General features: G+C 38.2%; 1 protein-coding gene across 2 annotated transcripts in view; it reads right to left on the bottom strand.

The window, feature by feature from the left end:
• PIK3C2B (phosphatidylinositol-4-phosphate 3-kinase catalytic subunit type 2 beta) overlaps window positions 1–17,100 on the bottom strand; it is a 51,058-nt gene that overhangs the window by 14,542 nt on the left and 19,416 nt on the right. For both annotated transcript variants that reach the window (XM_053454347.1, XM_053454348.1), the window contains exons 12-19: window positions 16,504–16,626; window positions 9,365–9,532; window positions 6,996–7,104; window positions 5,413–5,555; window positions 2,153–2,341; window positions 1,265–1,358; window positions 821–915; window positions 488–668 (exon numbers count right to left, since the gene is read on the bottom strand). In XM_053454347.1, coding sequence (XP_053310322.1) covers window positions 488–668; window positions 821–915; window positions 1,265–1,358; window positions 2,153–2,341; window positions 5,413–5,555; window positions 6,996–7,104; window positions 9,365–9,532; window positions 16,504–16,626 — 1,102 coding nt within the window. The remainder of the gene's footprint in view (window positions 1–487; window positions 669–820; window positions 916–1,264; window positions 1,359–2,152; window positions 2,342–5,412; window positions 5,556–6,995; window positions 7,105–9,364; window positions 9,533–16,503; window positions 16,627–17,100) is intronic.

Below are 17,100 nucleotides of genomic sequence, written 5' to 3'. Positions count from 1 at the left end.
ATTATTATTATTAGTTAATGTTTTATATAGTACCATCAGATTCCGCAGAACTGAACAAAGGGTAGACGGCACATAACAATTAGTATATAACTTATCAAGATGACATACAGAAAAAAACAGGTGAGGAGATCTTGTCATATTTTGGTAGGTGCTGCCCAAGCACAGTCAGGCAACAGAACATGTATGGAATATCAGCTTGTTGGTAGCTGGGATAAATAATCTCTCTTCTATTGAAGAGGGTGTAGGCATTTATTCTGAATAGTTTTAGAATCTGTACGTTTGTTTTAAAACTGCTGGAATACTCAGGACAATTAAAAACCATGTCATATATACCAAACAAACCACAATTTGTAAATAGTTTGAAAAGGTTGAAATGATTAAAAGCCACGTTAGCGGCCTACCTAGAGGGTCACATTTTCAGGGGCAGACAAGAAATCATTAGCAATTCCTGAAAAGGGACAACCAGAACATATACACCACCACTTACCGATCTGGAGGAGGGAGCACCTTCTCTGACTTTTTGAGCAAGCTTAGTTAAGGTATTTACAAGCCCACACTGACGGTCAAACTCCTCCCGCAGTCCTTTCCCGCAACAGCAAAGAAGAGCAGCCAGTAGATACTGGTAGCGAATACTGAACTGTGAATCTTTTAAGCAGTCTTTCAATAACCTGGACACATGGGTACACAAAGAATACCATGAGCAAAGGAGGTGTACACATCTTTACAACCAGGGAAACATATAATCATACTAAAACCATTATTTAGGCCTTGACTGAAACATAAGAAATAACTGTTATCCGGCTCCATATTTCTTACTCACCAGAAAAAATAATGCGTGATTCTCAAGTCACAGATAGCTCGTTTGAGAAGGAACCGGACAAGCGGACTGTCCAGATAACACTCATATTTCAGAGCCTGTATAGACAGACAACAGAATAATCAAAAAAGATGGAAAAAAAAAAAAAACCAAACAAATGCTGACCGATCTTTATTTACTAAATACAATTCCTAGATAATTGATCCAATCTCAGATCGTAGCAAATAAAATTCATCAGATGTACTCTGTTGCATAATTATAGACTATAATGATTTCACCTCTATCAGTACACATTCCCATGGCAACCAAAATATATTTCGCTAATAAATCAACATTGCATTGGCTTCATAGCATTGCATTGGTTTCAAGCTTAAGAACATCTCAGGGAGGCAAATCTGTGCAATGTTAGGGGTACAAGTATCTTATAAGGTGCAGTGCCATCCTCACCTGCACAAGCTGTGGAAGATAATCCAGGAGTTCACTGTCAGATATGGAATCGATCCACTGGACTGCTGTACGCCGAACATCCTGATCAGGGAATCTAGGTATAAATATAACTTGTGATTTCTTGTTGAGGTTCCCCGATGTCTGGACATTTCAATTTACACGTTTTCTAGATATCTTATTCCCAGGATACAACATTACTTACTTCTTCAACATATGCACTGCCTGTTATCAGAGTTATCAAAACAAGCCAACATTTTTCAGCATAAAAAACAATCTTACAAAACTATTTGCAACATGTTGTTGAAGCCTATTACAGATAAGCGGGGAAGGATCACAATTGTGGTATATTATATCAATCCTAATTCATTTTTGACAAAAAAAACATGTTACATTGGAAAATGTTTAAAAAGTGAACGGTATACTCTAGCAAAATATTTTCTCTTTTTAAACATTACATTATTTATTTCATTTGAGAACTTTAGTTGAAAGAGCTATTTCTAAGAAGGGCAGTGTTCACTCTGAACAAAATGGATCACTTGAAAAATTGGTGAAAAGTAGAGTCATGGCCATAAAGTGACAGAATCCTCAATATTTATGGCTTAGATAGGTTTTTTTGAATGGTATTCACCCAAATTCTTGCTTTGTTTTGTAAAGGAGAGCCAACTAGGCTTTGTAAAGGAGAGCCAACTATGTCTAATATACAATTCAAATAAAGCCTGGGTTATACAATTATATGAACTGATACAACTATTACAAACACCTGATGAACTTCTGGACAGCAGGAGTCAAAGATATGTTGCAGATCTTCAGAATAGTATTGATTACCGCTAGATACAGCATAACAGTAGCAAAATAAAATAAGTGGTCCAAATCAATCCAAATACATACGTAGCATGAAGTAACCCCAGGGCATCCTGATGTTTCATGTGCGTCCACTGGCCCAGCAGGGCATAAATATCGGGCAGACAGGCCCATTCCCAACTAGGGGCACTTGCCAGTAACAAAGGCAGGGAGCTGACCTCAGAGTGGCAGTAATACCGCTTCTCCCATAAGCGCTTCTTATCTTGTTCTGTCAGCCTGAAATAATTCAACACAACATAACCATTAGGTACACAAACTATGCAGGCTGACCACAGAAAGCTCAGCGTAACGGTCCAGTATATAATAGCCAACAAACATTTGGTAGTCATTTAAATAAACTCAACGCCAACCATTCCCGAAACTCAAACAGTGGACCAAATAATGTGATTATTTAAGGAATGCCTGCTTGGAAACTTTGCTTTATCCCTAGATTCCATGAGGCCACAAAAATAGTAGCCCGTGTTTTGTAGCAACATAGAATTTGACAGCAGATAACCAGTTGGCCCATCTAGTCTGCCCACTCCATGTATGTGCCTCGCTATTTACGACAATACAGTGCATATAGTAGTTAATGTCAATAACTGTTAATCCTTTTTTCGTGCAATACAATACACCTTTATTTTATTGGTCTATTCGACATTGCAGCAGTCAAGCGTGACAATTTAATAGTGATTGCAGCAATAGTTAGTCTTGGTCTGTGAAGTAAAAGTCCATCTAAAGTAAATATACATATATACAGTAAGCAGTAAATGTAATTTTGTCCAAGAGAGGGCAGTAGCAATGCATGCCAGTAGGATTGTGCTTGTGTTTATAGCAGCCTGGAGAGCCTTGTGACAGGTTTCTCCAACAATGCCTCACATCCAGGAAGTGACTGTTACCAATACTAATTTGGAGCATGTGTACAGCAGTAACATATCTAACCCACCGTACTCCTATATTGCAACAGAAAGATTAAGGTATCATGGGCTGTTACATTTTAACGTAATAGTTAAATGTAATAGAAAGCATAATTTCATAAAATATTTTGCTACACTAGAAATACCGTATTTGCTCGATTATAAGACGACCCTGATTATAAGATGACCCCCCAAATCTGAATATTAATTTAGGAAAAAAAGAAAAAGCCTGAATATAAGACGACCCTATTAGGAAAAAAGTTTTACCAGTAAATGTTAATTCATGTAAACTATTTTTTTAATAAAAGCTATGATTGAGAAAAATATTTTGGTTTTATTTCCTTCTATTTTCCAACCTGCCCCCCCCCCAGTTATGCACATCTGCCCCAGAAATGCCTTATACCCCCTATATGCCACTGTGCCCCATGATATGCCTTTTAACCCTATATGCCACTGTGCCCCATGATATGCTTTTTCACCCCCTATGTGCCACTCCAGAAATGCCTTATACCCCTATATGTCACTCTGGCATTAAGGGGGTTAAAAGGCATATTATGTGTCATAGTGGCATATAGGGAGGTTTAAGGCATTTCAGGAGGCAGAGTGGCATTAAGGGGGTTAAAAGGCATTTCACAGAGCACTCTGCCTCCAGAAATGCCTTATGCCCCCATTTAACACTCATCCGCCCCCCCCACCCCAAACTTACCGGTGCTTCTGACTCCCCTGTCATGCAGCCGGGGCAGCGTCGCAGACCTTCCCCAACTGTCAGAGAGAATTCCCCGCACCGGTGCTCTGATCTCTGACAGCCGGGGAAGGTCTGCGCGATGGACGCAGACACCCCCCGCTGCTAGCCACACCTCCTTCCGGCTGCAGCGTAAGTTGTCTACGCCCCGGCTACAGCACCAGTAAGTGGGGCAGGGCCGGGGGGGGGGGAGACAGGAGGATCCATGTCCCCTGCAGCTGCGGGGGATCTGGATCTTAGTCGTCTCATAGTCAGACCTATTTGAGGTCTGATTATAAGACGACCCCGATTATAAGACGAGGGGTATTTTTCTGAAAAAAACCTTGTCTTATAATCGAGCAAATACGGTAATACTGTAAACTAAAACAGAACCATTCTATAGCAAAATATATATTTTATAACAATTCTGTACTTAAAAATACATATATATATATATATATATATATATATATATATATATATATACACACACATACCAGTACGTATTTTGTGTAAGTTAAAGCTCCATATTGAACCTATGTTTTGTATATTTCATTAACAGTATGTAAACATCAATTGTAATACAGAATATTCCTGACAGTATTCTGGTATTAGATACCATGATATATCGCCACATTCATGAAAACCAATTTAAATTTGAAAAAATAAAAATAACCGAAGATTTATAATTAAAAAAAAAAACCCTTAGTGAGTATGGTGGAAATCCATCTAATGTAGGTAGGTGTATTGCTATTATACAAGCTGAATATAAGCATTGTGACTTGTGGCTCCCTTGAGATCAAAGATCTGTGTACATCACTTTGTCAGTCTCAGGGTCTTAGAGGGTCTCGTATGACAATTTTGAAGTGACCAGACAGGTCCCTTTGTAAAATGTATTCCCATGCAGATGGAGGTGTTGAGTTACAGTCCGACAGCTGCAACATGCATGGGACTGTGTAGAACAACTACACTCACGTATCTACACACAACCTGACATCTGTACGGCGTAGGTCAAGTTAAGCAGTGTGGGGTAAAGTGACCATAGTCTCAAAGAGAGCAACCGTTTCTAATATAGAATGATTGGGTGTTGTGTTACATACTAGATGAGCACAGCAAGAGACAAAGTGGGGGGAAGCAATTCTTCATAATATTTCTGCAAAAACAGCCCAAGCTGTCCCACCTCCACTGACATAAGATATAGCAGGTTATGGATACAGTGTATATTACATTCAAGAAAAAAGTGAAAACCAGAGTATTAAATACTCTTTTAAATTTTTTTTTTAATTAAACTCCGGTAGTACCCCCCCCCCCCTTGCTGCAACACTTTGTTCTATGGCCTTCAGAAAGCCAGTGTGCCAAGGACATGGACAAGCATCTACAGGGGATCAGTCCTAAATCCCAATGCTAGGTAAGAAAGAATTCTTCATGCATGTTCAGGTTTAGTAGACCTCGCAGTGAGGCCTGCTAGGAAGTGAGGATGGACAGCCACCGCAGTGAAACAGGCTGGGTTTCTGAAGGGAACTTCACGGAAAGAAGGGCATAAGTACAGTTTAGTTTACACGCTAAATGTAGCAAAACACCAAATGTCACACCATAATAGGTTTCCCAAACCAATGTGCCAAAGGCAATGTCCCTTTGTCTCAATAACATAACATGAACCATATCCTCACCAGTACAAAGACTCCTTTTGCATAGCTTCTTGAAGTTTGGAACGGTCTTCCTCACTCAGACTGGAAAACTCGTATTTGGGACTTAAAGCCTCGATTTCTGGTTTTGTGAATTTTACATTAAAAGCAGAGGTGGGAAAATCAATCTGTGAAAATACAAAAAAAAAGTCAGTGTAGGTAAGGAAAGAAAAGTTATAAAATGAACAAACTGTAAAGAGGAAACATCTCACAACCCCTCTTCAATGCTGGTTTATATAATAAAATTAGAATAAATAACTGGAGACTGGCATTTGCCACTTGCCTTTAAGAAAAAGACAAAACAAAAAATATTAAAAATGCTTCATCTGCATAATTTTTTTCTGTACACTCTTAAATTTTTTGACTGATTGTGGCAGTGTGATTACTTTAAACAGAGCCAGCAAACCTTGGATTAAGAAAAAGATTCATATTGTCGGTGACTGTGCAGTGGTTAAGGGAGGGCAGACTAATTCCACAGTAATAAGATTCTGGTTTTGTCAGAAATTTCTGTTATTAAAATCAGAAGACTTTGCACTCTCCAAGTTTCCTGGCACAGGGACCCCAGCAGCTGTTTTTTATTCTATTGATTAAAAAAAAAGAAAAAAGCCGGTTCCCTTTTTCTCAATCCAAGGAATTGCTGCTCTTCTTCCAAATCCAGAGACCAGAGGACGTGGCAGAGTGCTGGCTTGATTCAAACACAAATTGGTAACCAATTAAAGCAGCAAGACCTATTCAGTTTACAGTCCAATATTGATTTTTATTATATCATCGCAAAGTAAAATTACCCAAACCTTAAACAATTTGCATCTTTACTCTACTGGTAACCTTATTTCTTAATACCACTGTTTTTATAATTAGCCATCAGTTTTTTCCTTTTTATTTCATGTAACTAAAGCACCAATCACGTTCTATACCTTTGTGATTAGGCAAACATTTACAGAAAAGTCAAGAACAATACCAACACATTTATTAATGGAGAACATGTTTTGTAGTGGTTGCGGTGAGAACTAACTTAGGAGAGGCAAATATTTTCTGGAACCAAGCTCATTGACATTATGTCACATTATTTGTTCAATATGACAACAGCCCCCCCCCACACACACATCGTATCTTGACCATCTTTGAAACGTGTGTTACGGAGAAGCTTCAGGACTTCCATTTTAAATCACTTTTACAGTGTAACATTTGGTTAAAGAAAAGCTGTTCTAGTTGTGGAATATTAATGTTTTATTTCCCCATCACTGCCAGCAACAGAAACATTAAATATAAAACTTCACTGAAGGCAGAGGCCTCCTGGTTAAAACAAACCAGACACACAAAGCTCTTCCAGGTTTAGAACAGAGCAGCAAAACCATGAAAACTATAAACAGGCAGAAGTCAAGAATGCTTCTTTGAGGTGTTTTTATCAAGACTGCTGAAACGCTATAACATGATAAAAAGAATCTCCATGCTATCAATGCAAATGAACATTTCACATGGCTTTTGTTCTACAGACTTGCACTAAGCAGCAAAGTATGCTTCAAAGCAGACACGTCTGTAAATCTTTTGCCTTTGAATGTAAGCTTTACCTGCAGAATGATGCTATCGGGTTGGTTCACATTTGGTGTGCTGAAGTTGGTACTGCCATGCTTTGTAGTTGGCCACAATCCAAATAAACGCCGACCACAGGTTAAAAGTCTTCAGGGGAGAAGAATTACACGGTTATTATTAAAGCAGATATTTAAAACAGTTACATTGCGCTATTATGCTACTGATTACCTTGATCACAACAGAATATCTGTCTATACTTAGGTGACAACTTTATGAATAGGCTTCTACTATGGAAAATGATAGATGTATTTTATGGATGTTATCCATAGATGCCTAGTTTCAGGTAACCTTTGCATCACAATATAATGATACAAATACAAAAGAAAAAAATTTATGCGTTTGATCACATTGTACAAATACATACAAGGTCAGTATAAACAGCTCTCTAGTGATCTATTCACCAAGCGGTCTCTACAAAAGACACAGGGTCATCAGTTGGGACTTGAGGAAAGAAGATTTTAGCATCAGCATAGGAAAGGGTTCTTCACAGTAAAAACAATAAGAATATGGAATTCTCTGCCTAAGGAATTTCTGTTATCTAACTCTGTGGATATTTTTAAGAAAGGTCTGGATGCTTTTCTGGATAAGCATAACAAAGGGCTACAACTGCTAAAGGGACAGCCGTATTAGAAAGTTGACCCAGGGAGTAATCTGATTGCCGCTTATATTTATATTTAACTATAGAAATAAAAAAAAGTAGGGATGTTAAAATACCGTATTTGCTCGATTATAAGACGACCCTGATTATAAGACGACCCCCCAAAATCTGAATATTAACTTAGGAAAAAAAGAAAAAGCCTGAATATAAGACGACCCTAAAGGAAAAAAGTTTTACCAGTAAATGTTAATTCATGTAAACTATTTTTTTTAATAAAAGCTATGATTGAGAAAAATATTTTTTTTTGTTTTTATTTCTTGTATTTTCCAACCTGTCCCCAGTTACGCACATCTGCACCCAGGCTTGCCACACCAATATGGCACTGTGGCCCATGATATGCCTTTTAACCCTCTATATGCCACTGTGCCCCATGGTATGCCTTTTGACCCCCTATGTGCCACTCTGCCTCCAGAAATGCCTTATACCCCTATATCCCATTCTGGCATTTAGGGGGTTAAAATGCATATTATGGGGCAGAGTGGCATATAGGGAGGTATAAGGCATTCCAGGAGGCAGAGTGGCATTAAGGGAGTTAAAAGGCATTATATAGAGCACTCTGCCTCCAGAAATGCCTTATACCCCTATATGCCACTCTGGCATTTAGGGGGTTAAAAGGCATATTATGGGGCAGAGTGGCATATAGGGAGGTATAAGGCATTTCAGGAGGCAGAGTGCACTATTAAATGCCCCCTTAACGCCACTCTGCCTCCTGAAATGCCTTATACCTCCCTATATGCCACTCTGCCCCATAATATGCCTTTTAACCCCCTAAGTGCCAGAGTGGCATTTAGGGGTATAAGGCATTCCAGAAATGCCCTACACACACACACATACACACACACACACACTTACTTACTTACCGGTGCTTCCAATTTCCTGCTGTATTGCCGGGGCAGCGGGTTGACGTCTCATTCCGCGGCAGCTGGAAGGAGGTGGAGTTGGCAGCGGGGGTTTGTATGCGTCCGTCGCAAATACCTTCCCCGGCTGTCAGAGATCAGAGTTCCCCGCACCGGTGCGGGGAACTCTGATCTCTGACAGTCGGGGAAGGTATTTGCGACGGACGCATACAAACCCCCGCTGCCAACTTCACCTCCGGAAGCACCGGTAAGTGTGTGTGGGGGGGGGCGACGACAGGAGGATCCAGGTCCCCTGCAGCGGTGCGGGGGATCTGGATCTTAGTCTCATAATCAGACCTCTATTTGAGGTCTGATTAGAAGACGACCCCGATTATAAGACGAGGGGTATTTTTCAGAGCATTTGCTCTGAAAAAAACCTCGTCTTATAATCGAGCAAATACGGTAAATGAACAACCATGGGCGGGTCCAGAGGAAAGTCCCGACATCCGGACTTATTGCTTTATCTCCAGAACTTCCAGGAGGAGGCAGGGTCACGCAATGTTGCGAACACCCACACCTCCGTCACCATAGCGCTATTTATTCATAACATAGGACTATCTTAGCCGTGACACACAGTCCACCAGGCTTCACTTTAAGAGAAAAACACAGCTCATCAACTAATAAAGTTGAGCTCTTTATACAAGGCTCATCAAAGTAAAGTTGAGTGTTCATTTTCTTATTAACAGACTAGGTTAGCAAAACATGTTTGAGAACAATTGTCCTAGATGAAAGGGATGCAACAAACCAAACCACTTTGGTTTAAATTTATGTATGCTTTAAAACTAGGACCTACTGTCTGAAGTCAAAGAGGGGTGTGGTGACCCAACCCAGAGCCTCTGGATTTCTCCTCTGCTTGCTGGCTTCAGAAGAACTCCCTGGAGGAGGAACAGGAACTGCATAAAGAGTGACTGTGAGAAGGGTCTCCCGAGGCAGGTGGTTAATCTGGACTGGAAAGCAGATCCTAAATGAAGAAAAACAGAAAATAAATCACATCTCACAATTTCACAGCCACAAATGCAACTATTTTTTTGGGGGGGGGGGGTACAAGGAACGCATATCCGCTGTACAAAAAGTAAAATCCAAATGTGTACATTTTATGACCTATACATGTTTACAGGTCACTACGACAGTTTCGGTACCAGTCAAAGCAAAAAAACAAAAACCAAAAACATTCAATCTTAAAAATGTTTTTCTCCCCAAGTCAAATATGATGGTTCTCATTGTATACCATACCATTCAGTATTCTTTTTAATGCCGGCACTATTTCTGTGAAAAATGGTATCTCACAAAAATGAACACTGAATAGCGCGTGATGGATATGGGGGAGAGAAAGAGTGATAGTAAAAGAAAGGAGGATAAACAGGCAAGCCTAACATTTAAGAGAGAAAGAAGAAGAAGAAATTAAGAGGTTTTGAAAAGATGAACGGATTAACTAATAACATTGAAAAGAACAAGAGGATCAGGACCCCCATATGTCAGTTATTTGGTCTTATTATTATTATTGGAAAGACAACAAGAAAGGGCAATTTCAAATTTTTCAAACCATGGGCTGGTGTAGAAGCAGACGTGGATATTAAGAATAAACAACAAGGAAGTAAAATGAAACACATGGAAAATATAAGCAAAGAAAAGTATATTCCTGCCAGAACTGGGGGAATTTCCAGAATGTGTGACTACAGGCGAGATTAATACCAATGCTAACCATCATGTAACATTATAGTATTTGTGATATATTCCACAAGCCCCGTACAGAATACTAAAAAGACAAAAAAAAAGTGCTTTCTCAGGAAACCCAACCAAATTAGCATTAAGAAAAGGGCGCAAATGTTACACAGTATGGGATATGCATATCTTTTCAACTATCATGAATGGTAGCAAATATATGTTAACTGCTGCCAATACTCTTTACGCTTTCTTGTGGAGGTTACCCATGTGAATGCCGTATGCCTTGTGTATTGGAAAAATGGTTTTATTTTCCCATGGAATACTAGACTAGCCACCTGTCAGGTGACCTCACTCAAGCAACCTCACATGACTTATACAGTATTATTAGCTACTGCACGTATACAGAAATATTCTTCTTCCAGTTCGTATCAACTCTGACAACTTCGTTTCCCTTTTCACATGAAAAAAAATCTATTGTTGGCCAACGCACAGCCATAATTGATTAGATAACGGCAAGAAATTTGTAGCTGAGGGGAAGACCGCTGTGACCAAAGAATATTTGATTGTTATGTTCCCTGAACAGCCAATTTCTTCAGCAGCTCAACCCCGAAATAATATTTTGTTTAAATAATGCATGCAGTGTCAATGCGGCGAGACCAGGACCCGTGTGTAGTATGTCAATGGGTTAATAATCTTGTGTGCTAACAATTAGTCAAACATGTTTGGATTATGATCAAGATGTGTGTAAGCTGAAAATAAGTGAGTAATTTGTATGAATTATTACAGAGATGTGATTAAACAGATTTGAGAGGAAAACCCTGGTAGACAGAATTCAATTCTAAAAGTAAATTTTGATGGATAAGATCACACAGTGATCAGCGTATCAGAGATGACAAGTTGGTCTACAGCTGATCCCCCACATTTCCGAGCACATGATCACTTCTACAGTGACTCAAATGCATGGGCAACATCAGATTACAAAGGCAATGCTTGTAAGTGTTGCCTTTGTCTATGATCTCTGCTCGTGGGTGGAAGAGAAATGTAAGAAAACAGTGCTTCCTTGCATCCCAGGTTTATTATATATATATATATATATATATATATATATATATATATATATATATTGTACATTACTTTTTGTTACATTTTTAAGATACTTTTTAGTTATAGTGGTGTGTGGTTAGGTCATGGTTAAAAAGGGAAAAGAAAAAAAAAATCTGTGGAATATATTTTGAATATTCCAAGCATGTGAAGGCGTTATCTCTTCCAGGAGATTGTTGGACTGAGGAATTACCGTAACATCTCGCCCATCCATACCACACATAGCAGAGAAGGGTGCTTCTCCAACAACCAAGATCCTAGATGAATAGTCCCAACCCTTACTATTTACAACAAACCACTGTTTCTGAAACTACTAAAAGGTACAAGAAGCTATGCATATAAAAACAAACAAGCCCTATATTTCAGGCCTTTATATTTGTCATAAAATGAAAGGCATGATCAAGGATGGCTAACTTAAGAAATTACAATCTAAATTAAAATATAGAATACAAATGATGTATTACCTACAGAATATGGTGGATATATAGAACATCATTCAAGTGAAGGAAGGAAAATATAAAAGTAGACAGTTTTATTTTAGAGGTATATAGGCGCAAATGATGCGAAAGGCATAAAGATATTACAAAAAATGTAGACGTCTGGAAAAGTATCTCAAAATTTGTCACCTAGGTTGCATATTTTCAATGGAAATAGCTTACTGGTGTACCTTTAAAGATATTTTTTTTTTTTAATTCTTTTATAAAAAACAAAAGAAAAAAAAACAGAAAACAGACATCAACAAACTAAATACAGATAACATCAATGTGAATGCACTACATCGGGCAAATAATAACCAATAATACTAATACAGTATATATTATTAGTTCACAACAACAAAAACAACAATTTGGAGACATTTATCCCAAACTATAGTTTTCTTAACATTAGAAGAGTGGAATCGAGAAACTTCTCTTTCCATCATAAGTTGGTATTTCAGTTGGTTTTCTACCTGAACCCAGGTAAATTCTATATCTTGTTTCCATTGTTTCGCTATTATTCTCTTGACTGCTAAGCATAGGTGTGTTGTTAAGTTTAACTGCACAGAAGACAGAGTCGGCCAGCCTATGTGTAGCAAAAGTGAAGCTGGGGAATTAGGCACCTCTATATTGGCCACTCTTTTAAGGCAATCAAGAGTTTTTCTCCATAATTTGGAAATCTTTGTGCAGGACCACCAAATATGGAGGTAAGATCCCTCCAACAGTCCACATCTCCAACACAATCTCGTAGTAGTGTGGTAAATATCCGCCACTCTAGTCGGGACCATATACCACCTATATGCAACCTTAAACTGTGTCTCCAATAAAGATAAATCGTGCACCATAGGTGGCAATCTTCTAAATGCGCTTAACCAATACTTTGTTGGGAGTGCGCAATTTAGATCTTTTTCCCATCTGACTATATATGATTTTATAGGATTATGTCCTTCTCTAAATCTCATAACTTCCACACATTTAGAGTATAATTTTGACGAGTGTTTAAGGTTAAATAATGATGCCAATTTTAGGAGATCCTCTCTGTGAGTAGACAGGACATGTTTGTTAATAAAATTTTTGACTCGCAAATAGGTAAATATGGATATTTTCCTTGGATGGTATTTCTCGTTAAGGATATGAAATGGTATTATTTGTCCCTGCGCAACCAAGTCACCTATCTTTTGCAGCCCCGCCCCTCTCCATTGATATAAAGAGATATCTTCTATAGATGTTTCCAGTAGATGTATATCTAAAGGATCTAACAATTTATCTTTTATTCACAATCTCTTTTTAATATTCATCCACTCTGTTAAGATGTTATCCAGAATACTATTTTTACCTTTAAATTGGTATATAGATGTTCTGTCTTTCGTAGACCAAATTAAATTATTTAACCTATTACTCTCTAAAGCTTTCTGTTCTATTTTATACCAACTTTCCTCTTTGGAATGGTTTTGGTAAGTTCTACAAATGTGGAATAAAATACTAGCTTCGTGATATAGTTTTATCATGGGAAATCCCATCCCGCCATCTCTAGTCCGGAGACCCAAAAGACTAGCTTTAACTCTCGGTATTTTACCTCTCCACACGAAATTAATAAAACTGGAGTGGATCATTGATAAAGATATTAATGAACATAATACACGGGGAATTTTAAGTGTTTACATGTAATATAACATGTCTCTCCACAGATCTTAACAACAGATTGGTGCATTATTAAAATGCTTTAAAAAATATGTAAAGATGGCGCCATCAACCAAAAAAGCATTCGTCATATGTAATGTTAATAAATTTAGTTATACTCATTACTATGAAGGCATAGGGGAAAGATTAGATAGGTAAATGATCAATGCTCCAAATCTGTTTGCTAACATTCTGCTGTACATTATAGTGAAGAAAAAAAAAAAGTAGAAGTGCGCTCAGAAATAAAAAATTATAAAGTCCCCACCAAATGGTGTAGAAAAAATACATATATAAAGAGGGAATACAACCTTTCACAAATACAGGTCTTCTGCAATGCACCTATTTTAAAAATTTTAAATCTGGGAATAACATGAAAAATACATAAAGAAAAAAACAATAGTGTGGTAGAAGACATGTATTTGTGAAAATGTTGTATTCCATATATATATATATATATATATATATATATTCTACAGAATTTATAATTTTTCATTTTTTTCAGCACACTTTTATACTTTTTTATCCACTATTTTGTATTTTCTGCTAAATTAGGGTTATTATGGTATTTGTTGCTGCTCCACACTAAGTAATGCGCTGTGATCACTATATTTTTTGTACATTCCGCTGCACATAACATACTTTTTCAATAAGAAATGACCATCTTTCACCTGTCAAACATGCAGGAATAACTTGCACTTACTGATTCACAGGGAAAGAAATTAAAACCAAAATCCACCGGTAGATTTACCTTGGAGAGTGGATGACCCTTTACTGCCAGGCCCGGTGGTGCTTTTATGTTGTCACACATCAAACAATGTGTGACCTCCAGGAAGCCTCCATCTTTGATAATCACTTCCAATTAATTCTGCGACTGGGCACATCCCAACTCAGAAAAAGAGCTACACAATATTCACCAAATCCAGCAAATGTTGCATAACCGCTCTTCTTGATTACAAATGCATTCTTCTCAGAGGCAGTAACCGTAAGTCTTATACCTGGAGAGCCAAGACCTCAGGCTTTTCTAATACAACTCTCTTTTTCACTCAATAACCCCATAATGTATCTTTCACTTCCACTTATACACTCTCCCGTACTCTCCTTCCAGAAAGAGAACAGGCACTTTCTAAGTTTATCCATGTGCCTGCGGCTGCTTCTCCGCTCAGAGCGGGGAGGGGGGAAAAGGGCTCAGAGTCAGTCCCACTCGGGCTATTTTGGGGACAGCTCATCTGACAACTGAACAGAAGCAGCAGCCAGAAGCTGCAAGGCAGTCAGTAGGGGCAAACATTCACCCTAAGAAACCGTCCAAAATCATGCAGGGATCACATCCCCATCTACAAATGGCACCATCTTGGTAGAGTTGTCATCAATGAAAAATATAACTTCTTGCAATTCCTACAGCATTGGCAGTACTGATGCAGTTCAGGCCAAAAGTAGCTGCAAACTGCATCACTGCAGAAGTACCAAAATGTAATCCTTTGTGTCGTCACATCAGATGTATACAAATATACTCTCTCATGCTCTTACACGTTTCATGGGTTTGTTAACCCCTTTCGTGACAATGGCTGTTTTAACATTTCTGCGCTGCTTGTGTTTAGCTGTAATGTTCTTCTTTCCCATTTACTGAACCCATAAAAGTTATATATTGTGTTTTTCAGGTCAAGAATGGCTTTCTTTAGATGTCATTATGTTGATTGTACCATATCATTTAGTATAAAAAAAAGCATAAAATATGGTGTAAAATTGAGGGGGAAAAAAAGAACAACCTCTGACTTTTAGTTTTACTCATCTATAATGCTAATGAAAAATCTACTAAATAGATTCTACTATTTGTCCTGAGTTTAGAAATACCCAATGTTTTTATGGGTTTTTTTTGCACGTTATGGGGCAATAAGTACAAGTAGCATTTTGCTATTTCAAAACTTTTTTATTTTCTATTTTGCTTTTTTCAAATCTGGTAATTCTTCCCCCCATGTGCTTTTTTGGGTATCTTTGAAGCTGGCCAATGCAATTTACCCCATCAAGTCATATTTTTGAAGACTAGACAACCCCCCAGGATATTTCAAATGCTAATCTCTTAACTCTTTCCATCCACTAATTCTACCACCAGTCTTTTGTCAAACTTTGCGGTAATCATTTCTTTGTGCTTTTTTTCCCACTCACATTTTATTCAGGTATTGAATTAACAGGTCCACGTACATGTCGCTGTCACACAACACCTCTATATGTGTTCAGCAACATCTCCCAAGTACAGTGATACCACCCATTCTTGGGTTTGCCTGGATGTTTGGGGGCAGAAGGGCCACATTTTGGGCATGCATATTTTTCAATGTTGAACTTTGACATTTGGTGATCCACTGCCCTACTTGGTACATCTTTGAGCCTGGTCAATTTAATGTGCCCAATAAAACAATATATTTTTTAAAACTAGACACCCCAGGGTCTTTCAAATGCTGGTAATTTTAACTCTTTGCATGCACTAATTCTACCACCAGCCTTTGTCAATTTTTGCAGTAGTATTTTTCCTCACACACGCTGTACTTTAGGTATCAATTTATAGCTCCTGGTATATCTGACTTTCACACAGCACCGCAATATGGCATTACAGCACCACCGTTTGGGTGCAGAAAGCGAACATAGATCGATTTCTGCACATGTTTAAAGTCATGACAGTCCTGGCACGTCAATTGCCACTAACTGGATGTTTATGCATGACGGACCGTCAGTTGTCATCAAGGGGTTATTGAAAGGCAAGCTACATACCACAATCAAAAAAGAGGAATATGGTCAATGTTTTGGTGATTGAAAGCCATACAAGTTTAAAAAAAAGTGAATAAGTGTAAAATGATAATATCCGATTACGGTCTTCTTGTTTGAGTAGAGGGATAACAATTACTGGCACGTTGACTGTCAGAATTATTTCAACGGAAAGCGAAATTTCATTTAACTGTCCAACCTTGCAAAAGGTACACATCTGAGTATCTGGAGTAACTAGTTAAGTAGGAAATCTTACATCTGGTCCCACACAAGGAGATGGAAGAGGTACTTGTAAACATGGATCTTGCGGGTTTGCAGGGGACTGCAAAGTTCCTTCCCTCCATGACTCAAGGAGCAGGACACATAAAAATCCTCGTAACTGAAACAAGACAGAGTAGAACGTTACATTGGATGAAGACTCAACTTGCGCTAAATATGGCACCAGCCATACGTTAAAGACTTTAATGAACTGGTATGTACGTGGCTGTTAACCATCCACATGAGGGTAACGGTTTTCATACACATTTTAAATCACATTTATCTATTAACCTGTTTTTGTTGTGCTACTGTGCTGCACACAAATATCAAACTATGGTACAATGTACTGCTGCCACACAAATATAAATACAAAGTGACTGTACCAGGACAGAAAGGATAGATACATTCAATGAAATTACATACAACAGCTATATAATCGGAAGGATAACTGGGACAGGCAACCTTGGGCAGTTAAGCCTGTAGACATGGACGGCAGTTATAGTTACAAGAAGCTTTCTGACCATGATGAGAACGACTTACGATCAGACAATGAGATGGCTGTTTTCTAAACAGTCTTGTTTGATAGATTGTCTCA

This window comes from Spea bombifrons, chromosome 2, assembly GCF_027358695.1.
Source record: "Spea bombifrons isolate aSpeBom1 chromosome 2, aSpeBom1.2.pri, whole genome shotgun sequence".
Classification (NCBI taxonomy): Eukaryota; Metazoa; Chordata; class Amphibia; order Anura; family Pelobatidae; genus Spea; species Spea bombifrons.
This window is presented reverse-complemented; position numbering and strand designations above follow the sequence as displayed.